Here is a 25,791-nt window from a genome sequence, read left to right on the forward strand (position 1 = left end):
TATAACCATCATCTCGCTGACATTTTTGAATAGTATGATATTTCTCTTAGTGTGTCTTACGGCATCAAGCAAGCAGGCTTTTATCTTGACTACCGTCTATCTTGTTTATCTGAGCAGCAAGCACTTCGAGTGGCTTCACTGGTGAAGAATTTTGTTACTACGTTTATCACAAGTGACAGCTCCTCGACTGCGGCAGAGTCACAAGCTACGGCGCAAGAGTCCAGATTATTGGCCGATATGGACTCTATTGATCGACATGATTTACTTGATATTTGGAATTGGAACAGCGCCGTCCCGGAGACAGTAAATGTACTGGTGCACGATATCTTTGCTGAAACAGCACAGCGCCAACCCGACGCCCCAGCCGTATGTGCCTGGGATGGTGACTGGACCTACGCAGAACTCGACGAAATATCTACCCGCTTAGCTAACTATCTTATTGAGAAGGGCGTTAAGGCTGATATAATTGTCCCTCTTTGCTTTGAGAAGTCCCGGTGGACTCCAGTGGCACAGATGGCAGTTATGAAGGCTGGAGGCGCGTCGCTTGCAATGGACGCCGCACAGCCCGTTGAACGTCTCCGTACCATTGTACAACAAGTTGATCCTGTAGTGATACTGTCATCTTTTTCCGCTGCCGAGGTAGCTAGCCAGCTAACAGAGCGGCCCGTGGTCGTCGTCGATAATGAACACATGGCAGACCTGAGCTGGCGACCCATGCCGCGTACAAAAGTCCAACCTTGGCATAAACTTTACGTGGTCTTTACGTCTGGCAGTACGGGAACTCCCAAGGGCGCAATAATAACACATGCAAACTTTAGCAGTGCTATCCGCTACCAGCAAATCGGAATGGGGTTTACGAGCTCCTCTAGGGTATATGATTTCGTCAAGTATGCATTCGATATCTCATGGTCAAACGTCCTGCATACTCTTACGGCAGGTGGCTGTCTTTGCATACCCTCTGACTCAGAGGCCCTCAATGACCTTGCAGGCTCATTCCGACGTTACAATGCCAATTTCCTCGACGTCAATCCGTCAGTTGCGAGTACGTTACAGCCGTCGGAGATGGCAAGTTTAAAGCATTTGCAATTTGGAGGAGAGTTTTTGTCCGGCCACATGGCCTCAGAGTGGGCAAAGCACTGCGAGACTCTCAATACATACGGACCTGCCGAGTGTAGCATCAGGGCAACATTCGTTCCGATGAGTGAAAACACGGGTGCCACCCCCAGTATTGGAAGTGGCATCGGCTTGAACACATGGCTGGTTAACGTCTCGGATCATGACCAACTAGTGGCTATTGGAAATGTGGGAGAACTTCTATTAGAAGGTCCGTTAGTTGGCGATGGCTATCTCGGTGATGCCGAAAAGACGGCAGCTGCATATATTACTGACCCCAAGTGGCTTGTCCGCGGTGCTCCTGGTTATCCAGGCCGTCACGGACGGTTATATAAGTCAGGAGACTTGGTGCGCTATAATACGGACGGCAGTCTCACCTTTGTCGCTCGCAAGGACTCCCAAGTCAAGATTAATGGTCAACGCGTGGAGCTCGGCGACGTCGAATATCATGTCCAGGCGAATGTCGCCGACGGCGTTGAAGTCGAGGCAGTAGCCGATGTGATTACACCCAGAGAGAGCAGCAAGTCAATACTGGTAGCATTTCTGCACATCAAAGATCGCCTTGCCATAGAAGAAAATGGGTTGCAGGCGGAAATGAAGAGAGTGACTGCAGGGCTGGAGGACAGGCTTTCTAAGCGTGTGCCAGCGTACATGATTCCCTATGCTTATATTCCTGTCAAAGATCTTCCCAAGACTGCGACAGGAAAACTGAATCGCCGTCAACTCCGCACAATGGCATCAAGCATGACTCTAGAAGAGCTCATGGCGCTGAACATGCCGGGCGGCGTGCGGCGGGCACTGACTTCGGATACAGAACGACAACTTCAGAGTATTTGGTCATCTCTACTAAGAATTAGTGCCGATAAGATTGGAGCTGAAGATAGCTTCCTACGTATTGGTGGCGACTCAATCGGCGCAATGAGGCTTGTCGGAGAGGCACGTAAACAGGGACTATATATCACCGTTGCGGATGTCTTCAAGAATCCTCGACTAAGTGACCTAGCTGCAGTAATCCGCAAGCTTCCGTCAGCAGCCACCGAAACTATTTCACCCTATTCACTACTAAAGGCCAGTATTAATGTCCAGGCCGCGCGAGACGAGATTGCATCTCTTTGCGACATAGATGCTACACAAATCGAGGACATCTTCCCATGTACTCCGCTGCAGGAAGGTCTATTAGCCTTGACCGCCAGGAGATCAGGAGATTACATTGCTCGATACGTCTTCGAATTACGCCCGTCAGTTAATATCGATCAATTTGAGGCAGCGTGGCACGAGGTAATCAGGACAACACCGATTCTACGAACTCGAATTACAGACCTTACAGAACAAGGCCTTGTACAAGTCATTATAAATGGACAGACGAGAAGCTCCTTCAGTAAAAAGTCAAACAGCCTTGCTGCATACCATGATGCAGATGAGACGCTTCCCATGGGGCTGGGGACTCCGCTGGTACGCCTCGGATTCGTACATGAGAATCAAAATGAGCCCGACAAGCGTTTCTTCGTATGGACAATACACCATGCACTCTATGATGGATGGTCAATGCCGCAAATTCTCGAGAAACTAGAAAGGGCGTATCGAGGAGAAGAGCCTCTTTTACACGAGCCTCCTTTCCAACTCTTCGTTAAGCACATCATGGATATAGACAGTGATTCGTCTTCCAAGTATTGGAAATCACAGTTTGATGGCTCCGAAGCAGCCAACATCTTTCCATCACTGCCTTCAGCAACGTATCAGCCAAGATCGGACACACTAACATTGCACCCTATTCGAGATCTTGCATGGCCAAATACGGACATCACTCCATCAACGATAGTGAGAGCTGCTTGGTCGATCCTGTCGGCCTTGTATGTTGATTCCAGCGATGTTGTTTTCGGTGTAACAGTGACTGGAAGGCAAGCTGCTGTACCCGGAGTCGACCAGATGACCGGGCCAACGCTCGCAACGGTGCCAGTTCAAGTAGCGTTGGATTGGCATGAGAGCGTCGAACAACTATTGCAACGACTACAGTCTCAGGCTATTGACATGACAGCTTTCGAGCAAACAGGACTGCAAAGAATCCGACGAGTAAGCGCCAAAGCAAAGCAGGCATGCGAATTCCAAACACTCTTGCTCATGCAACCGGCCGAGAGAAACGACAACGAAGAAGCGCATCAGCTATTTGTGGATGAAAATGAGGGTCAAAGTCAAGACTCAAAGGACTCGTTTGCCGAGTTTGACACCCATGCAATTACTATTGAGTGCCGGCTTCAGCGGGATGGCCTACAGTTACAAGTCGGATTTGACTCACACGTCATTGGTGAGCAACAGATAAAGAAACTGGTGCTACAGTTGGATCATATCATTCGCGAGATATGCCATTCCTCTGGCGATGGCGACATGAAGGTTAACGACCTTAAAGCCCTTGGTCGCCATGACTTGGACGAAATCTGGGGCTGGAATGCGACCGTGCCTGAAACTGTCGAGAAAACAGTCCACAGATTAATCGAGGACACGGCATCTACATGGCCTGACTCCCCGGCGGTATGCTCGTGGGACGGCGACTGGACATATGCTGAGCTGAATGACGCCTCGAGCCGCCTTGCGTGTCATCTCGTAAGTCTTGGCGTGGGTCGAGGTACTGTTGTACCTCTATGCTTTGAAAAGTCGCGATGGGTTCCTGTTGCAATGCTTGCAGTGATGAAAGCAGGCGGAGCATCTGTCGCTTTAGACCCGACCCTTCCAGAAGACCGCTTACTTTCGATCGTACGACAAATAAAACCATTGCTGACAGTCTCGTCTCCGGCGAACCGTAAATTGGCTGGGAAACTTGCTCCGGATCAGTCCATCGTGATACTGGACGACAAACAACTCGCTCAACTCCCGCAACCGGTACAAGAGATACTCCCACTTGTACAGCCGTGGGACAAGCTCTATATTGTATTTACCTCTGGTACAACTGGCACGCCAAAAGGAGTCGTAATCACCCATTCCAACTTTAGCAGCGCACTGAAACACCAACACGGTGCACACGGCTTCAACGAACATTCAAGAGTGTTCGACTTCGCATCATATGCCTTTGACGTGGCCTGGTCAAACGCGTTATGCGCACTAGAGTGCGGAGCATGTTTATGTATCCCATCAGATACTGAGCGACAAGATGACCTTGCGGGAGCGATGCAAAGACTCAGGGTCACTCATGCCGAGTTGACGCCATCCACGGCTAGTATCCTCCCGCCGGCCACCTTGAAGGCACTGCACACCCTCATTCTTGGCGGCGAGAAGGTTTCTGCAGAACAAGCCAAAGTTTGGGCTCAGTTGGTCCATTTGAAGAATTCGTACGGTCCATGTGAGTGTACGCCGACATCTACGGTGTCGTGTGTTGACCCCGATACAACGATGATTGCATCGAGCATCGGTAGAGGCATTGGTGTAAATACATGGTTGGCCGATACCGTGTCGGCCGAATCGCTTGTCCCGGTGGGAGCCATCGGTGAACTTCTTTTGGAAGGCCCTTTAGTTGGTCCCGGTTATCTAGATGACCCTGCGAAAACAGCAGAAGCTTTTGTCGAAGACCCGTCATGGTTACTTGGTGGTGGCGGACCAGATCACCCTGGTCGTCGCGGACGCCTCTACAAAACGGGAGATCTTGCACGATATAACACAGACGGAAGTCTCACGTTTGTGGGACGTAAAGATGCTCAAGTCAAAATCAATGGCCAACGTGTAGAGCTAGGCGAGATCGAGAGCCGCATTTCACTCGAATCCTGGATTCGACAATCGGCGTGTATACTTCCTACATCCGGCCCATGCATCAACCGACTCGTTGGCGTAATTGCCATTGTCGGACCGGACCGTGAAAGCAGGGGCATATCGCCTATCAAACTAGATGCCAGGTCCCAGGACGAACAGACGCAGCAACGTGTCGAGGCTCTCCGAGCTCTTTTGGAGAACACTTTACCTGCCTACATGGTTCCCACTATCTGGGTTGTCGTCCACGATATACCTCTCAGCGCATCTGGCAAACTCGACCGCAAGCGACTTGAGGAGTGGCTTGCTAACATCGATGCAGAGACATTTAGTACCATCTCGGGTATTGGGCGTAGTCCAGGGCACCGAAAACCCAAGAATGAAGCAGAACAGGTGCTTTTAAGAGCATGCAGTACTGTTCTAAACACCCCGATGGAGAATATCGATTTACAACGATCATTCGTAGCGAACGGCGGTGATTCCATCTCAGCTATGCGTCTTAGTCCTCAATGTCGCGCTGCCAACGTTGTCTTCTCTGTTGCAAACTTGCTCAAAGGGCGGTCACTCGCCGAAGTCGTACAATTATCAACAACGGTCACCAGTCCTGCAGTATCACGGACCGAAAAATTCGACGTATTTTTTGACCTCTCGCCGATCCAACAGTGGTTCTTCGGTCAATCGCCACCTGATTTGGTCAACATGAAAAGCCATTATTGCAATCAAAGCTTTTATGTTAGAGTCGCACGTCCAATCTCCACAGATACGCTTCGCAGTGCAATTGACACAGTCGTGGAGAAGCATTCCATGCTCAGAGCACGCTTTGCAAGGGTTGAGGGCAAATGGATGCAGCGTGTCGTTGAACCCGGCCAGGGCCTGTATCACTTTGAGTCATCGCAACAAGATTCGATGGCTGACATTGAGTGTCTGGCCGCAAAGAGGCAGCAAGAGCTGGATATCGAGAATGGCCCCGTCTTTTCAGCAGATGTCTGCATAACCCCGGCTCCCAAATCAGATCAATATCTTATTCTCATTGCACATCACTTGGTTGTTGACCTTGTGTCGTGGCGAATTATCCTAGAAGATCTAGAGGTCCTACTGACTGGGGGCGCCCTGCAAGAAGAGGTTCCCTTCCAAGTATGGAACCATTTGCAAATAGAGAAGGCCGGCACACCGGAGCTGGATCCTGAAAACGTTCTCAATATCGACAAAGTCACTAATAACCTTGCTTTCTGGGAATTTACCCCGGATACCCCAAATACAGTTGGCGACCTCAAGGACAGGTCTCTGGTAATTGGCAGAGATCTCACTTTACGCCTTTTAAAGCACGCCAATAGTGCCTTTAATACTGAACCGGTGGACCTACTTCTGTCAGCAGTGTGGTACTCTTTCTTACAAGCCTTTCCTAGTCGTGGGGACCTCACTATATTTAATGAGGGCCACGGCCGTGAACCAGGGAGTCTAGAGGTAGATCTCTCCCGCACGGTCGGTTGGTTTACTACAATGAGCCCCCTTAGGATTTCTCGTGACGAAGCTGACAGTGCCGTCAACATTGTGCGGCATGTCAAGGACATGAGGAGGCGACTGCCGTCCAACGGCTGGGCTTACTTTGCCTCCAGGTATCTAAACAGCAAGGGAATCAGAGCATTTGAATCACATGAGGCTACTACCATGGAGCTCGTCTTCAATTATCATGGCCAATTTCAGCAACTAGAGCATGACGATGCCCTGTTTGACACCATTGTCCTAGACAAAACCTCTGATGTTGGGCCATCCTTGCCCGCATCATCGCTCATTGAGATAAATGCGACAATCGAAGATGGAGTTACACAAATCTTCTTTTCCTGGAATCGTTATATAGCCCATCAGGAGTTGATCGAGCAGTGGATTTCTCAGGTCAGCCCATCACTGCACGCTATTTGCGATGATCTTGGCTGTAGAGCACCCTCCAAGACCCTTTACGACTATGAGTTTCTCCACCTCAATTACAAGCAGCTCGACGACCTTCATAGCCATGTTATTCCTGAAATCGAGTCGGCCAATAATACAACGGTAGAGGACATTTTCCCATGTCTACCTATGGTGGACGGCATGCTACTGAGCCAAATCAAGGAACCTGGGGCTTATGAGACATCCGCCCTATATGAGATACGGCCCCCCATCGGTCATCTAATTAGTCTTGACAGACTGGCTGAAGCTTGGCAGACTGTAATCGCTCGTCAGCCTGCTTTGCGAACGGTTTTTATTCCTGCAAGTGATTCAACAGCAGCCTTCAATCAAGCGGTCTTGCAGTCTTATCGTGGAGACGTGATTCTACTGGAGAGTGAGAACAGAACTTCGGCATTGGCAATGCTCAATAACCTACAGCCTGTGAACTACCGAAACATCAGGCCGCCACACCGCTTAGCAATGAGTTTTGTTCGTGAAGAGAATCTGGTTTTCTGTCAGTTAGACGCCAGCCATACCATTACAGATGGTGCCTCGTCAGCAATCATTGTTGAAGATTGGATCAAGGCTTATACCGGCACCCTGGACCTTGACGGCGTCAACGACGTCAATCGTGGTTTTGCACGATTTTTAAAATCCGTGTCGGCAACGGACAGGATGGCATATTGGAAACGAAAGCTAGCAGATGCAGAACCTTGTTATTTCGAGCCATTAAACCATGTTCCCCACGTTTCCCAGGCCGAGCAGGGAGTGTGCTTCGCTTCGGCTGAAATAACTGGTGACAAGTTCACCCAAATCCTGCGATTTTGCGAGTCACAATCCGTGACACCTGCAAGCCTCTTCCAGAGTGCCTGGGCACTCTGTTTGGCAGCTTACACAGGAAAGGACAGTGTCAAGTTCGGCTACCTCGCATCCGGTAGAGATCTTCCAGTGTCGGGTATCACGGAGGCTGTTGGTGCATATGCTTCTATGTTGATCTGCCGAGCCGACATATCGCGTGAATGGACCAGTCCACAACTCGTACACCATATTCATGATCAAGTCATGGAGGATTTGGGCTATCAACAGAGTTCTCTAGCCGATATCCAACACCAACTCGGTATGCCATCTGGCCAGTCACTATTCAACACGATTGTATCCTTCCAGAAGGAGGAAGAGGCGGTAGCAGAGGAAGCAGAAGCGCCGATGCTCACTTTTACTAATATAGACGGCGAAGACCCCACTGAGGTGAGTATCTGTATTCATCGCCTTTCTTTTGTCCCGCGATATTAATATTTTGTCAGTTCGACATTGGGGTCAGCTTTTCAATATCTGATACCACGGCATACTTATCTCTTGATGCCCGCTCTTCATGTCTGTCCAGTGAGCAGGCTAGCCGCGTCATTTCCCTTGTAAAGACCATATCAATTACTATCGCAACCGACGGCATGCTCAATGGCTCGCTTGACGGAGGACATAAATCTACTACATTATCAGACATCAGCTCAGTCAGCGAGGAGGATTTAGATGTCATTTGGCGTTGGAACAAGACAGTGCCAGAAGCTGCCAATGCCTTAGTTCATGACCTCATCGCCGAGACCATCGCCAAACAGCCCAACGCCCCTGCTGTGTGTGCTTGGGACGGTGATTTTACTTATTCCGAGTTAGATGATGCTTCATCTCGCCTAGCCTTTCATCTCATCGGGTTAGGTGTTGGTCCTGAGGTTATAGTGCCTTTATGCCTTGAGAAAAGTCGATGGATGCCAGTCGCGATGCTAGCTGTAATGAAAGCCGGCGGAGCATCTGTGGCGATGGATGTAACTGTCCCTAAAGAGCGCCTTCAAACTATTGTGCGGCAGATTAAACCAGCGCTAATCCTATCATCTTTTGCGACTAAAGACCTCGCAACACAGCTCACCAACCAGCCCATAGTGGTGCTGGATTCGGCAAAGTTATCCGAGCTCGACTTACCCAGCCAGCCACTTTCGTCAAGTGTTCAGCCCGAAAATACCTTGTATATCAACTTCACGTCTGGAAGTACGGGACAGCCCAAGGGTGTTATCATTAAGCATGTCAATTTCAGCAGCTCCATCCGACATGTACGAGATCTGCATGGCTTTAAACCCACTTCACGTGTCTACGACTTCTCCTCGCACGCTTTCGATAACATATGGTCAAATGCGCTACAGACGCTATCATGTGGTGCATGTTTATGCATTCCTTCTGAGACTGATCGAAGAGACGATTTGGCTGGTTCCATCAAGCGGCTAGGGGCCAATTTCATTGACATCACTCCCTCAACTGCAAGTATTCTCCCGCTGGAGACAATTCAATCTTTGGACCTGTTAATGGTTGGAGGAGAACGCCTCACACCAGATTTTGCAAAGCAGTGGGCTTCTGTCGTAGACCTCCGCAATGGTTATGGTCCTTGCGAATGCACACCTACCACTACGATTGCAGCCATAAGGCCGAATAGCTATGATATGGCAACAATTGGCCGTGGTGTTGGAGTCAACACATGGGTTGTCGATGCTCATACAGGTACTTCACTTGTGCCGGTAGGCAGTATTGGCGAACTTCTCCTGGAAGGTCCGCTCGTTGGCGCGGGATACCTGGGAGATCCCCAAAAAACAGCAAACGTGTTTATCGAAGATCCCAAATGGTTACTACAAGGCACGGTCGGCAGAAAAGGCCGCCATGGCCGTCTTTACAAAACTGGCGACCTAGTTCGATATAATCCAGATGGCACACTATCTTTTGTTGGCCGGAAAGACGCCCAAGTCAAGATCAACGGCCAGCGTCTAGAGCTTGGAGATATTGAGCATCATGTTGCTTCCAGTATCACGGACTCTGCAGATGCACAAGTAATAGTAGAGATGCTTGTGCCTCGACAACACCACCAAGCCATGCTGATAGCTTTCATATGCCTTTCCGGGGCCGCGGGCAAAGATGCCAATGAGCAAGCATCAGATTTGCAGAGATTGACTGTGGGATTAAACGAAAGGCTTGCGAAACTAATACCTCCTTATATGATACCTTCATCCTATGTCCTTGTTGACCACGTCCCTATGACGGCCACGGGCAAGACAGACAGGCGACAAATTCGTGCCATGGGAGAACGAATGACTTTGGAAGAGCTTCTAATTCACAGCTTGTCAACAAGTGGTGAACGTCGAAAACCGACTACGGAAATGGAACGACGCCTCCTAAGCTTGTCGTCATCTGTGCTTGGCATCAGTGTCGACAAAATCGGAATCGATGACAGCTTCTTACAGGTCGGGGGTGATTCTATTGGGGCCATGAAACTTGTTGCAGCGGCTCGTGAGCAAGGCATAGCTTTGACCGTTGCGGATATCTTCCAGACGCCCCTCCTGAGCGACTTGGCTGCGAAAGCTCGCCGAGTATTCGAGTCAGATATAATGAATGTCGAGCCATTCTCACTACTAAAGACTGGTTATGAACTTCAAGAAATACGCCAAGAGGCTGCCGCCTTTTGTGGAGTAGATGCCTCACACATCAAGGATGTTTTCCCTTGCACTCCGCTTCAAGAAGGTCTTCTGGCTCTAACAACCAAGCGACCAGGGGACTATATCTTCAGGTCTATACATCAGCTGCAAAGGACTGTTGATGTACAGCGTTTCCGAGAAGCCTGGCAACACTTGGTATCAATAACCCCGATGTTACGTACCCGAATCGTGGATTTATCCAGTCAGGGCCTGGTACAGGTTGTCATTGCTCAGCAGCCGATCTATTGGCTGGGTGAGAACTACACAAGCTTGGGTGCCTATCAGCGTGCGGATGAGCAATTAACAATCGGGTTGGGCACGCCGCTCGTGCGAGTCGCTATTATCAAGGAACAAGACAAGCATTTCTTTGTTTGGACGATGCATCATGCGCTATACGATGGGTGGACAGTTCCGCTTCTGCTGGAGAATCTAGAGAAGTCATATATAGGCGAGGCAAATCTCCAGCATCCGCCCCCGTTCCAGCTATTTGTTAGACATTTACAACGCGCGGATAGCAAACAGGCTGAGGAGTACTGGAAGAAACAGTTTACAGAGTTTGATGCCCTAGCATATCCGGCACTACCCTCGTCAACCTATGAGCCCCAATCCGACCAAACAATAGATCATCACATCCAGGAGCTACAATGGCCAACTACCGATACGACTACCTCCACGGCAGTCCGGCTGGCATGGTCCATTTTGGCGGCGCGATACACTGATTCTAATGACGTGATTTTCGGTCTGACTGTGAGCGGTCGGCAGGCATCTGTACCAGGCATTGAGCGCGTAACTGGACCAACAATTGCAACAGTGCCAATGCGAGTCGTGCTGGATCCAGGGACAACTTTACAGGAAACCTTAATGCAAATACAAACTCAGGGAATTGAAATGACGGCGTTTGAGCAGACGGGATTACAACGGATCCGCCGGATGAGCACCGAAGCTGAACGAGCCTGCAACTTCCAAACGCTGCTGGTAATACAGCCATCTGAGAGGAGCGACAACTCAAGTAGCCAGCTATTTGTTGAGCTCCGCGACGAAGACGGTGATGAACCAATTGCGGATCTAAATACACATGCGCTTACAGTCAGCTGTGATCTAGAAGATCACGGGCTCGCGTTGAGGATTGCCTTCGACTCCAAAATAATCAGCAAAAACCAAGTTAGGAAGCATGTAGCGCACTTTGAGCATGTACTGCGTCAGATTTGTGATCCCGAAAATGCCCAAAAGGCACTTGCTGATATAGAGACGCTTGGTCGAGAGGACTTGCACGACATTTGGGGCTGGAACGCTACAGTGCCAGAGTGTTCAAACGCATTGGTCCATCATCTTTTTGAAGATACAGCCCAGATACTGCCAGATACTGAAGCTGTGTGTGCCTGGGATGGAACTTGGACCTACTCAGAGCTAGATAGCATTACGAGCCGTCTTGCCCGCCACCTCGTAAGCTTGGGTGTTGGTCCAGAAGTTGTTGTGCCACTATGCTTCGAGAAATCCGGCTATACATGTATAGCAATGCTTGCAGTCATGAAGGCTGGCGGTGCATCCGTGGCCATGGACACAACTCTCCCTGAAGACCGACTGAGGATTATCACGCGACAGGTGAACCCGACATTGATCCTGTCTTCATCAAGCAACGAAGATCTAGCGCTTCGGCTTGCAGACACTCCAGTTATGGTCGTCAACGAGGCCAGTCTGTCTAGTCTAGCTGATGTAAATGCCCCATCTTCGACTCGATTCCAACGCGTGCGGCCCTGGAACAAGCTTTATGTGGTATTTACGTCTGGCAGTACGGGAACACCAAAGGGTGTCATCATCACACACTCAAATTATAGTAATGCTATCCAGCATCAGCAGGGGATTAACGGCTTCAAAGAAGGATCAAGGGTATACGACTTTGCTTCTTACGCATTTGATGCCACCTGGGCCAATTTATTGAATTCATTAACAAGCGGCGCCACTCTGTGCGTTCCTTCTGACGCTGAGCGAAGAGACGACCTAGCCGGCTCTCTCCGACACTACAGAGCTAATTTCGTGCAACTGACTCCCTCGACGGCATCAATCCTCCCGCTCGAGTCGATCCAATTGCTGGACACGTTGCTCCTCGCCGGAGAGGCTCTTCCGCAAGCATATGCGGAACGGTGGGCAAAGATTGTGGATTTAAGGAACGCCTACGGACCTTGTGAGGCAACTCCAGCTGCTACTTTCGCCAGCATCAAGTCTGATAACATGCTGGAGGTTGGCATTGGCAAAGGTGTCGGCACGGTTACGTGGGTAGCTGATACAAAAACTGCGCAATTTCTCACACCGGTAGGCAGCGTTGGTGAGCTCCTCCTAGAAGGACCATCCGTGGGACCGGGTTACCTTGATGACCCCGAGAAGACTGCTGCGGCCTTTATTGACAATCCACCGTGGCTGCTTCGTGGCGCTCCAGGTCAACCTGGCCGTCATGGCCGTCTGTATAGAACCGGCGACTTGGTCCGATATAATAGGGATGGAAGCCTGGTATACATTGGCCGTAAGGATGCCCAAGTCAAACTTCACGGGCAGCGTGTGGAGCTGGGAGAAATCGACAATCACATGATGCGTCATTCGTCCGTTCGGCAGGCGGCGAGTGTATTTCCTGTCTCGGGTCCTTGTGCAAATCGACTTGTCGGCGTTGTTAGCCTTGAAGAATGCCAACCAGGAGCCGTCAACTCGTCCGAAATCAATCTCGCCATCGATGATGAAACCGCGGCGCGACAGTTCCGGGATATCCAAAAGAATCTTCATACTATGCTGGAGGGTGCTCTCCCTGTTTACATGGTTCCATCCATTTGGATTGCCGTCAGGGAAATCCCTCTTAACCCCTCTGGTAAGCTCAACCACAAGGTTCTTCGCGAATGGCTCTGCAATATGGACTTGGAAACCTTCGCCAAGATCTCTCACGAAAACGATGCAGACGATCAGGTCAATCACAAGCCAGCGACCCACGCAGAGCAAGTAATTGCAAATGCTTGCAGTATCGTCCTCAACCTACCAGTTGAGCAGATCAATATTCACAAGTCTTTTATTGCTAATGGTGGTGATTCCATCTCTGCAATGCGTCTCAGCCCCCACTGTCGCGCCTCTCAAGTTGTTTTCTCAGTCGCAACTCTGCTCAGGAGCAAATCTCTTGCAGAAGTGGCAAGAACTTCGGCCGTCACAGCAACCTTGACAGCGCATCGAGAAGAATACGAGACGGCCTTTGGTCTTTCGCCTATCCAGCAGTGGTTCTTCGATCAGTGCCCAACCCAACTCGTCAATACCACAGATTATCACTTTAATCAGAGCTTCTACCTCCAACTGAGACAAGTAGTGTCTGCAGACAGAATCGAAAGCGCAATCTCAACAATTGTCCGGCAACACTCTATGCTTAGGGCCCGATTCCAGCAAATGGGCGAGTACTGGACACAGTCTGTACTGAAGCCTACTGCCGAAAATGTGCATCATTTTAAATCTTGGAATCTCGAATCTCTGTCAGAAGTCAAAGCCGTGGCATCACAAAGACAACATGGGTTAGATATCGAGAAAGGCGTCGTTTTTGCTGCAGATTTATGCACGCTACCTTCAGGGGAGCAATACCTTCTCTTTGTGGCCCACCACCTCGTTGTTGACCTTGTATCATGGCGTATCATCCTAGAAGATTTGGAGACTCTCATAAGTGACGGTCAGTTAGAGGAAGGACTTCCGTTTCATGTTTGGAATCAGTTGCAGAAAGAGGAGATTGCCGATTCTAAATACGACCCTCAGCGCTTGCCATCTGTACAAGAGGCTAATAACGATCTCGAGTTCTGGAACTTTGATTCATCAACCTCAAATACAGCCAGTGATCAGTACGAGGACTTCTTGGAAATTGGACCAGAAGTGACAGCGTTATTATTAAAGGAGAGCAACAGTGCCTTCAATACGGAACCCCTCGATCTTCTTCTCTCTGCAGTCTCGGATGCTTTCCTCACCATATTCCCTCGACAAGACCTAACAATTTTCAACGAGGGTCATGGTCGTGAGTCTTGGAATGCCGAGGTTGACTTGTCTCGAACAGTTGGTTGGTTCAGCACCTTGGCTCCGATAACTGTATCAAGGGATAGAGACAACTCGCATGAGCACCTTGTTCGGCATGTAAAGGATGCTCGAAGACGCCTTCTCGCCAATGGCTGGGCTTACTTCACGTCCAGATATCTGAGTAGCAAGGGAGCTCACGCCTTCAAGTCGCATGGATCTACTATGGAGCTGGTTTTCAATTACCACGGCCAATTTCAGCAGCTTGAAAACGATGACTCTCTCTTCAATAACATTACTCTTGACGGTATCTCCGACGCTGGCCCGGCTCTACCTATGTCAGCTCTCTTTGAGATCAATGTATCGATTGAGGGAGGATCAACTCACTTCTCATTCTCATGGAACCGACATATTTCTCATCAAGGCCTCATTCGGGATTGGTTCGCGCAGATCGGCCTATCATTACAGAAGATCTGTACTACTCTCGCTTTCAGAAAGCCTAAAATGACCCTCTGTGACTACGAGTTCCTAAACCTCGATTACAAAGGTCTCGACGAGTTGCAGGCTCATGTTCTACCAGACATCATGGCAGCCAATAACGCCACAGTCGCAGGCATTTATCCTTGCCCACCCATGATTAACGGTATTCTTCTTAGCCAGCTCAAGGACACGTCTTCATACAAAACCTCGCAGGTATACCGAATTCAGTCGCCAGATAATGACATCAGCATTGCTCGCCTCGCAGAAGCGTGGCAGAAAGTAGTTGCGCGACATCCGTCACTCCGCAGCGTTTTCATCGACGGTTTTAATGACGACACAGCTTTTAACCAGGTTGTGTTGGAAGCATGTCCCGCGAATATTGTCCTGTTAAAGAGCCATAGCGAGAATTCTGCACTGAGCATGCTGACGGGTCTTCCCTCGGTCAACTACCAGCAACTCAAACCTCCTCACCGCGTAACCCTACTTGAGCTACCTAACATCAATGGGCTAAGCGGCAGTCAAGTAATTTGTCAGCTGGAAATGAGTCATGCTATTACCGATGGCAGCTCATCCATGATAATCCTGGAGGACTGGGCGCGGGCATACGCTGGGGTCCTAAGCCAGGAGGCAGTTGATATAAACTACGACTTTGCGCGGGTGCTCACTTCCAGCTTGCCAGCAAATCGAATGAACTACTGGAAGAAGAAGCTAGGCGGCGTCAATTCCTGCCAATTTCCTCATCTATCCAGCCTCTCCCGACAAGCTAATGATGTTTCGTCTGTAAGCATCGACATAACCGGCGAGACATTTGCCAAGATCCAACAATTCAGCGAGGAGAAATTCGTCACAGCCGCAAGCCTATTCCAGAGTGCCTGGGCCCTCCTTTTAGCAAACTATACGGGAACTAATGACGTCTGCTTCGGGTATCTCGCGTCTGGAAGAGACCTTCCAGTGCCTGGCATCGCAGAATCAGTTGGTGCGTACGCAAACCTGCTAGTCTGTCGCATCGATCTATCACAGAACCGGACCAAGGATGATCTTGTACGGAACACGCACGATCAGGTCTTGTCAGACCTTGACTTCCAGCATTGCTCTCTGGCCGACATACAGCATGAACTGAGTCTCCTGCCCGGCCAGGCGCTTTTCAATACTCTCGTGTCCTTCCAGCGTGATGACAACACCACAGACCGCAGCGGCCGCCAAGATTTGGAATTCACAGAACTCGACGGAGAGGATCCAACCGAAGTGAGTGTACCTTCCTTTACGCCTCAGGTCAATGAGCTAACAACTTGAAGTACGACATTGCCCTCAGTATAACATACGGTGCAGGCCAAATTGGATTGAACTTGGAGTATCGCCTGTGTTGCTTGTCTGACGAGCAAGCAAATCGAGTCGCCTTTTTGTTGGAGCGGCTTGTTGCTGCTCTTGTTAGCAACGAAGATCAGGGCACAGGGAACCAGAACAACAGCCTGGCCGACATTGACGTCATGACCCAGAGCGACTTGCAAGATGTCTGGAAATGGAACGCAGTGGTTCCACGAACCATTGACGCCGTAATTCACAACCTTGTCGCTGATGCTGCTCAGAGGTGGCCTGACAAACAAGCTGTATGCGCATGGGACGGCGACTGGACATACCGCGAATTGGATAAGGCTTCTACCTCCTTCGGTCATCGCTTAAGGAGCTTTGGGATAGGCCCAGATGCCATTGTTCCACTTTATTTCGAAAAATCACGATGGACAGTCGTCGCTATGGTAGCCGTTCTCAAGGCTGGAGCCGCCTTTGTCCTTGTCGATCCATCGCAACCGACGTCTCGTCTCAACTCCATCATTCAGCAGACACGAGCGAAGCTGCTGGTTTGCTCTTCCACCGAAGCCTACAGGTGCTCTGATCTTGGTGTCAAAGTACTGTCTGTAGACAGCCCATATCCGGATACAACGGGCAACACAGACCGTCCTCTTCAAGTGGAAAGCAACCCATCATCCCCCATGTATGTCGTTTTTACCTCTGGAAGTACGGGAAAGCCAAAGGGTGTTGTTGTGACGCATGCATCGTTCTCCTCTGCCATTTTCTATCAGGCGAATGCACTCGGCTACGATAGCCAGGCCCGCGTTTACGACTTTGCGTCATACGTATTTGACGCCTCCATCGAGACGGCTTTCATGACTCTCGCGACGGGAGGCTGCCTGTGTGTGCCTTCAGATGCCGATCGGAAGAACAACCTCACCGAGTCTCTAATTAACACTAAAGCTACTTTGATCGAGTTAACGCCCTCTGTCGCGCGCACCCTTGAGCGTCAGCGGTTGGTTGATCTCCGATTCCTAATTCTGGGCGGGGAAGCAGTCAATCAAGACGACGCAAAGGGCTGGCCAGACAATGTCCTCGTCATCAACACATACGGACCCTCTGAGTGCACGCCAACCAGTACTATACAATGCCAACATGATGGCGTTGGCGTGATGAATATCGGTGCCGGGGCTGGAGCAGTAACCTGGTTATCCGACCCAAGCAACTCGGATCGACTGGTACCGATAGGTGCCGTTGGAGAATTGTTGCTCGAAGGGCCGCTTGTGGGACCAGGATACCTTCATGATGCAGAGAGAACAGCGGCAGCCTTTATTGAGGATCCAGTCTGGCTACGGCGCGGAACAGCGGACCTGCCCGGCCGTCGAGGGCGTTTATACAAGACTGGTGATCTCGTGCGGTACAACGACGATGGGAGCCTTAGCTTCGTGGGCCGTAAGGACACACAAGTCAAGATTCGTGGTCAAAGAGTGGAATTAGGCGAGGTCGAACATCAACTCCAGGTCTGTATGCCCGGCGTGCAACAGGTGGCTGCCGAAGTCATCGTGCCCAGCGGCCAAGAAGCCAAGCCTTTGCTGGCAGTCTTCGTGGTGATGGATCCGAACACGCATTTAGAGACAAGGATGCCTGCAGTACCAACAGCTGTTGGTGATGCTGACAGCAAACTACCTACAATCCATATAGCCGGCATCCCCGCCTCCGTCGAGGACTTGCTCGTCGAGGTTCTTCCGTCCTACATGGTGCCAGCGGCCTTGCTGGAACTCGACCAGTTGCCAATGACAGCTTCTGGAAAAACTGACCGCCGCCGCCTGCGTGATATAGGCGCTGGCTTTTCTGTTCAGCAACTCGCCGAGCTGCGAAGCGGTCTCGTGGCCGACAAGCGCGGCCCGTCGACGGAGATGGAACGAGCGCTGCAACAGATCTGGGCACAGATTCTCAATGTGGATGCGGCGACTATTGGCATGGATGATAGCTTTCTACGCCTCGGCGGTGACTCCATCACGGCGATGCAAATATCGGCAGCAGCACGAGCTTCCGTTGCAAAAATATCCATCACCGACATCCTCCAGAAGAAGACGATTGCCAAGATTGCATCCGCAGCAGCACATTTGACAACACGCGAAGAGTTTGTAGATGATTCGACGCAAGTGCAGTATTCTACTCAAAAAGAGGTCGTCGAATTTCAACAAAAGCACGGCTTACGACTCGGTGCGGTTCTTGCCGAGGATATCGAGGATATTTATCCCTGCACGCCTATGCAAGAACGTATACTGCAAGCGCAAGAACAAGATCCAAGAGCATATGTGACTGGATTTGGGCTGGCCATTGAGGCTTCACAAGTCGGCGAAACTGTAGAATTCTCAAGAATCCAGCGGGCTTGGGCAAACGTGGTCAAACGACACGGACTCTTACGAGCCGTCCTCATCCGTGACGAGCCCGAACACGGCCGAACGACTCATGTCATCCTCCGAGATCCTGCACCAAGCATATCCTTCCATACCACTAGTGAAGCAGAGGCGGCTGCTACGGGCCACGGAGATCTTCAACGACCGCCATACTACGCTCAAAATGGCCTCCAGCATCACCTCTCAGTGTATCAGACAACGGCCAAGCGCGCCTATCTCCGGTTTGAGATGAATCATGCCATCATCGACGGCCACTCCACCGCTATCCTGCTTCGCGACTTTGAACTTGCTTATACGGGTCATCTATACTCGGACGGTCCTCTTTACAGTAATTTTATCAAGTATGTGCGCGAACAGCCCCAAGATGATGCACACGGTTTCTGGGCCAAGCATCTACAAGACGTGGAACCATGTCTTTTCCCGACTTCCCAGAACATTGCGGAACAGCAGGGCACAGTTCAAATTGAGGTACCCAACCTCGACCCTAAAGGAATCGCCACGTTCTGTGCAGAGTGGGAAGTAACGCAAGCCAACCTCATCCGCATAGCCTGGGCTCTGGTGCTCCAAAAGTACACCAAGTCTACTACGCCATGCTTTGGCAACATCACATCAGGAAGAGACCTACCTGTTCACGATGTAGATGAAATTTTCGGCCCCTTGATGAGTCTCATTCCGTGCAGAGTCCAGCTTGATAGGACACGATCCGTCTTGGAAACACTCAAGGCTTCCCAAGAGGAATATCTGCACATGCTGCCACATCAAACCTCCTATTTGGCAAATATACAGAAACATGCCAAGGGCCTTGAATCTGAGCCTTTCAACACGGCTATTTCTATGCACAGGGACACACTAGACGGCCCAGAGACACAAAATCCAGATACACAAACCATCCATCTACAAGACGAGTTTGACCCAGTCCATGTACGTCGGGCAGATTCGCCTTTCCCCCGCTTTCTTCTATCGTTGTTGGAAAGTACACAGCTGACTTTGAGAATTACAGTATGATATTTACATTAGAGGAACATATGAAAAGGATGATATTTCTCTTGTGCTGGAGTTTTGGGAAGAACGCATTTCCCGAAGTCAAGGTGTGGATGTGGCCGAATCATTTAGTGCTGCGATTTCGTCCATCATCTCCCAGCCGGAGCAGGACATTCGTCAGCTCACAATCATGTAGGGTCAAGGAAATGTTTTGTTGGCAACTTTGCGGTTATTTTTTATTTTGTGCGGTGTTGTACACCTGTATGTTTGTTAATGTTGCTGGATTGTGGTTGGTAGTACGTTGCGACATGTATTTTTCATTTTATTTCATGCGAAGTTGGGTTATTTATATCAAGTCATGTTTTTAGAGTTACAATTTAGAAGGTCTAAGAAACATTTATGTGCCTTTTCAACTTACGACACAAAACACATGATTTGAATTCTTATAATTATGATATAGGGTAGGGCTAGATTACCTAGCTTGCCATCTCTCAAGATTTAGTATCTGCGAAAGCTAGGTGTGGCTTCTAAACCTATTCTCTGTTTGTCTTCTCAAACCAAATCAAGTCATCCAAGTCCTCATCCAACTGGACGCCCATGTGAGTTACGGACCCGTCATCACCAAACCGGAATTCAGCTCGAATGGGGTCATTGAGACCTTCGGTTGGACAGCACAGGTAAGCCACAAACTTTGTCTGCTCGCATACGTGTTTGAAAGTCAGTGTGAAGGCAAAGGATCTGTCATTGGCATCGACAAAGAGCTGGCCATCCCGGACTTGTACGTTGATGCCGCGGTAACCCGCGTGCCAGTAGTGGCCAGTGTAGACTTCCAAAGGGTGCTCATGCGATTGGCATTCCTTGATATCGGGGAAGAAAGCCTGCCAATCTTGCTCGTCCTCGTCCTCTTCAGCATCATCATCATCATCATCATCATCGTGAAACATGTTCATTTCCACCTTTTCCCAATCCAATCTCTGGTCCTCCGGCAGGTTCAACGCATCGTCAATCAATTCGTGAGTCAAGGCTGTAAAAATGGTGCAGGCGCCTTCGGCGTTTCCAAACACGACACAACCGAATTTGAGCTCGGGCATAAACATGTGTGTGGTGCTACAACCAGGTATGCCCCCGTCGTGCGCGACAATATTGTAACCTCGATAGTGGTGTAGATGCCATCCTGAGGCGTAGATTCTCGGCGACGAATACGGATAGGATTTCTCCAAGTCCAGACCCACTATTGTCCTCGGTTTCAGGATACCCTTGTAGACGTCTTCCGTGAAGGGCTCGTCTTTATTTAACATGGCTTGGACATACTTGATGTAGTCGTTTACGCTGGTGACGACGGAACCAGCGCCCTGACCCTCTGGGCAGTCTGGATAGTTAAACGTCAGGTATTCTTCCTTGTCTTTGTCCCAGTAATGCCCTGGGGTTAGTCTATCCCCAAAACCCTTCTCACGGGCTTCTTTAGGCTGAAGGAAGGACGACTTCATATCCAGAGGCTCGAAGAACCTTTGGCGCAGGAAGTCGGCGAATGGTGTTCCGGTTTTTTTCTCCACGAGATGAGTGACGGCGGTATACATGGCATTACAGTAGATGTATTTTGTACGGATTGGTGCTGCAACGAGCAGGTTGCGGATGTTTCTCGTTACGGAACAAGCGTCATCGGGTTGGTTGGCGTCGATGCCGAAATACGAGTAGTCGTTGCTATTTGGAGCATTTTAGTCAGGTTGCAAGAGCGACGGCATCTCTTGTTCATTTTGCCGGGAAAACTACTTACGATGAAAGTCCAGTTCTGTGCCCCAACGCATCGTCGAGAGTCACTTGATCGTACTCTTTGCTGGGCATGGCAAAGTCATCGGGAAGGAGATCCGACAAGCGCGCATCGTACTTGACCTCTGGATGGTTTTCATCATCATCCACAATCAAAGCCACCGAGGCAGCTGTTAACGACTTGGAAGCTGACGCAACATCGAAGAGTGTATCAGTCGTCATGGGCTTTGGCGGATCCAACGAGGCATTTCCGTAGGCTGCAGACGCAACCTGGCCATTGTGCACAATTGCGATGGCGAGCCCCGGGGTGTGATGCTTCTTGATGAGCTGCTCTACGCGCGATGCGAACTCTGGAGAACGGAAGAGATCCATGATGGCTGTCCGGGAACGAGCGAGCGATGGAAATTGCGGCCTCGGGTGATGTTTTTGTGCGCAAGGTTGGGTTGGGAAAACTTGGGAGGTCCGGCCGGCGTGACTAATTGTGCTGTTGGCTCGGGAAGAATCAAGCCCCGTCTCACCTCACCAGGCTTTTGGCCGACTTCGCCTCACCTCCTCCTCACCCGGCACAAAGGGGAAGTCGCCGCTGACTGCGTGAAGCAGCATTTCCTTTGATCCAATTGACGAGACAGTTGCGCAACGAATACTACTCTGACAGGTGGAGACATCTGGCCCAGACTCTAAGGGCTAAATACCTTGGTACTTGTGCTCACTCGCCATCCATCTCGATTCCATGTTGATCTGTGGCGCCGGGTAGTCCCGCTCAGGTCGACGCTAATGACAAATACCCGACCACACCAGACTGCATGTGTCCATGTGCCCGAGAAAAAAAAAGACTGACAGGCTAAGTTGAGGCAACACGACACAGGCATACCAAGGTGCCAGCATGCCGCATTCTAATATACTGCTCACATAGAGCCGTTGGGTCCTGGCTTGGCGGTGAAATCTGTTGGTGAAATACCGCGTTTCGCTGCGAGGGAAGTGAATTTTTCCAAGACATTTTGCGCGACGCCCTGCGAGAGGACCTCGAATCCGGCGTATAGACGGAAGATGGTTCTGACTGGGGCTGAACCGGATGGTGTTGTTGGCACAAGTGTATTTTCTCGGCTTGACGTATCGTGAAATTTGACTGCCCGCAAGAACGGCTGCCTTGGAACCATCGGAAAGACCAGACGGGACTGTTAGCCTTAGCAAATCTCTTCTACCCAAGTTGGTAGCAAGGCATCCGATTGTGCTACCATGTCAATGTTCACAAATATGGTTGTATCTGAGTTAGTAATTAGTTGGCACTGTACGGTACCGACTCGACTCAAATCACGGTTATCCGTAGGAATCTCTTCTTATGTGGTACTTTGCTCTGCTTGGGACGCCATCTGTATTCTTGCCCGGCAGCCTCTTGTCCGTCCACAGGGGATTTGAATTGAGATGGGATGGATGAACACCAATATGGTGCCGGTATAGTCGTCACATGCTTTTCACTTGACGATGTTCTTGACGATGAACGTTTGAGAGCACAGTCCTTGGGCCAAAGACAAATTGCCCAGGGCTTCACGGGAATATAGGCTATGGCGGAGGAATAAGCGTTCGGGCATGAATGAGGTAAATAGCGAATAGAGTTGGGCGAGAGTCAAGTCAGGGGGCTGTGCCAGACGTCTCGAGCGATGCGGGGATCGCACCAGACATCAAGTAGACCATGCACCGGCTGACAATAGCTACTTGGCCTTCTCTTACGCGCCATTGCTCTCAAGCGCACTGACCCTTTGGCGGGTCGTAGCGACCTGTTTCTCGACATGTACGAAGACACAGCTAGGCAGAATATGACAGCTCAGACTACATGCGATTATCTATGGCAAATCGTCTAGCCGAATCAGGAAATCCCCGACTTTGATTAGACACGGTTCTTCACGTTACCCCGCCATGATTGAGTGGCTAATAGTTGGTTGATATACGGGCTAGCACTACATGTAGTCGCCCGACTCTCTGCGTCCATGCACATACACGTTCTATTCCCGATCAGTTGTTCCCTCGACTCTGCTAGTACTAACTCGATCGCAACCGCGACTATGACTAAACTTGCGACTGTCCAAGCACTCTGATCAAGCCCTAGGCTTGATCTATATAGGGTATCAGAAGACATTAGTACGACTTTGTTTCTCAAGGCCACATTGTACTCAAGGGTTAGGAAATGGCTTACGATCCTTGCAGAACCGGGAACCGGGAACCGGCAACGCACCAATTATCGCAGCCTTCCTTTGCGCATCGTGTGCTGCCAGCAGCTTGATCAACAGTAGTGTCGCTCATGGTTATACAAGTTTTGGCTGACATGGTTGGGCGGGGGCAAAGGCTTGAACGAAGGATGTTTTGATCAAAGTGTCAAGTGGTCTGGAAATTTATTGCAAGTGTCGAAGAAGAAGTTTGCAATCGCTGTGCGGCTAGTATATATACCTTTTCATCGGGACTGTCAGGCATGGCTGCCTTAACATTCATGGTACCGCTGCGGTTGGTGTTAGACGGAAGTTACGTTGCCATGATGGCACGGGCCGGACTTTGAACCCGACGATAGTTACATATGGGCTCGAGACCGAGTTAAGGCCTTCGGCTATCAGGTTCGCTTGCTTGCCGCTATTATATTTACATAAGGGTTATTTACCCTTAAAGGCTTTAAGAGATGCAAGAGTCTTCAATATGAAAGCGAACATTGAATGATGAGCAGAATGCGAGGTTGTTCCAAGCCCTTATCACAGTCAGGCCGCAATGTGGAAGAATTTGAATTTTGATCAATTCATGTTGGGCCGGGTCTCACGCGGGGGTGGCTCGTGCACCTTGGCCCCGTCAAGTACGAGGAGTCGATGCTGACCTCACTACGTGAAAACTTCCACCAGACATGTCCTGCGACAACCGTCAATACTGTCTCGTGATTTCCCAATAGGACTCACGTTCAACTTATACACGCAATGGCGCCCAGATTCTTCAGCTGCTCCGTGCCAGATTGTACAAGGCCAAGCGTCAGAGCAACCGGGGGATGCGATATCTGTAATCGCCACCTATGCCTCACCCACCTGTCTCCTCCTCTCCATACGTGCGACGAGGTACGAAACCAGTCCCTTTTCTCTTCACCGCAGCCCGTTTTAGAACCTCTCAAAATGGAATACTAAATGTGGTCCGATAACCAGGCCGTAGATGATGCAACTTATACATTACAGATTGTCGCCGAGATTGATCGTCTTCGCTCTCGAATCAATGACGAGGCTGCATGCCAATATGCGTCCAGGCTGAATGGTGGTAGGAGTTGCAGTATCGAGCACTCTTCGAAAGTTGGACCGGGCGCCCTCATGGGAAACGCCAACTATCATGCCCGTATTCGCTTCCACGACGGCTCTCCCTCATGGCTCCTGCGAGTTCCTCGAGTTGCGAGCTGCGCCGTTGGTCTTCCCGTCTCGTTGGCAAACTATTTAATACTCAGCGAGTACGCAACATTAAAATTCCTCGAAACCACTACGGTACCGGCACCTCAAGCCTTCGGTTACGGCGTATGCGGTAATGGAACCGACCATGGAGTCGGCGTGAGTTTCCTTCTCATGCAAGAACTACCAGGAAGACCCTGGACAGGCGAGGGTGCGTCAGGCAAAGCGGCCACTGAAGACGAGAAGGCAAGGATCTGGGGTGACCTCGCCGAAATCCTGGTTGAGTTGGAACACCACCCCTTCCCCAAAGCTGGGTCTCTGTGCTTCCAAACATCCAACATTGAAGTGTCGGCGGTAGCAAGCGACAGGTTCGTCGTCCTCACTCCTCATGGTCCATTTCATAATTCGACCGCCTATTATGCTGCCTTCGCCGAACAGTACTTGCAGCTGATTGCGGATGGCCAACTGTATACCGAGTATCCTGTCGATGCGTACCTGGTGTACCGCTTTCTCAAGGACAAGGCATCTCACCTAGCCCAACAAGGACAAGCACAATCTCGAGAGGAATTCTTTTTAAAGCATGTCGACGACAAAGGCGACCACTTGCTCGTCGACGACGACCTTCACATTACCGGTATCATTGACTGGCAGATGGCACGTGTCGTACCTCGACGTGAAGCCTTTGGACCGTCACTTGTTACTGCCGACATGAGTGCCTTGTGCCGTGGTAAGGTCTCGCTAAGTTCCGATGATGTTGCCTTGACGGATGCACTGCGGCAAAGGGGCATCTCTAGCTGTGTCACAGATGAGAAAGTGAGAAGATTCTTCTGGGGTCTGGCCTTGGAACCCAAATGGTCACGCGCGTTGCCGTTGGCAAGTGCCATACTTGAAGTCTTTGGAGCCGGTCAAGACTGGACACGGTGGAGGGAGACGGCACTAAAGCAATACGAGACTGACGAGCGCTTAAAAGGCCTCGTTGAGCGTTATTGCCACTGAAGCCGGCATAGAATGCGCGTCACCCCTACCAACTAGATGCCTAAATAAATGACACGTCACTTCACAGTCGTTCCAGTCTTGGTATAAACGCTTTGCGCCTGACGTCGTGCGAGCCCTTAAACTCTGACTCTGGACGCCTGGTTCTATTCAAGATGTCACCGC

The 25,791-nt window shown here is 50.3% G+C and overlaps 3 protein-coding genes across 3 annotated transcripts in view; 2 read left to right on the top strand and 1 right to left on the bottom strand.

The window, feature by feature from the left end:
* MAA_09953 (nonribosomal peptide synthase) overlaps window positions 1-19,661 on the top strand; it is a gene marked incomplete at both ends in the record, with an annotated part of 30,813 nt that extends 11,152 nt beyond the window's left edge. Inside the window, 6 exons of the mRNA XM_007827951.2 lie at window positions 34-4,938; window positions 4,999-8,016; window positions 8,073-12,965; window positions 13,038-16,019; window positions 16,070-19,405; window positions 19,485-19,661. Of these exons, the coding sequence (XP_007826142.2) occupies window positions 34-4,938; window positions 4,999-8,016; window positions 8,073-12,965; window positions 13,038-16,019; window positions 16,070-19,405; window positions 19,485-19,661 (19,311 nt within the window). The remainder of the gene's footprint in view (window positions 1-33; window positions 4,939-4,998; window positions 8,017-8,072; window positions 12,966-13,037; window positions 16,020-16,069; window positions 19,406-19,484) is intronic.
* Window positions 19,662-19,998: 337 nt separating this feature from the next.
* On the bottom strand, window positions 19,999-21,604 carry MAA_09954 (beta-lactamase family protein; the record flags this gene model as incomplete). The annotated part of the gene is made up of 2 exons (XM_007827952.1): window positions 19,999-21,166; window positions 21,240-21,604. The coding sequence occupies 2 exons, from the start codon at window positions 21,602-21,604 to the stop codon at window positions 19,999-20,001; spliced, it is 1,533 nt and encodes a 510-aa protein (XP_007826143.1).
* Window positions 21,605-24,384: 2,780 nt separating this feature from the next.
* Window positions 24,385-25,629, top strand: MAA_09955 (Aminoglycoside phosphotransferase; the record flags this gene model as incomplete). Its single annotated transcript, XM_007827953.1, has 1 exon — window positions 24,385-25,629. The coding sequence occupies one exon, from the start codon at window positions 24,385-24,387 to the stop codon at window positions 25,627-25,629; it is 1,245 nt and encodes a 414-aa protein (XP_007826144.1).
* Between the last annotated feature and the right edge of the window lie 162 nt (window positions 25,630-25,791).

Source organism: Metarhizium robertsii, assembly GCF_000187425.2.
Source record: "Metarhizium robertsii ARSEF 23 chromosome Unknown MAA_Scf_3, whole genome shotgun sequence".
NCBI lineage: Eukaryota > Fungi > Ascomycota > Sordariomycetes > Hypocreales > Clavicipitaceae > Metarhizium > Metarhizium robertsii.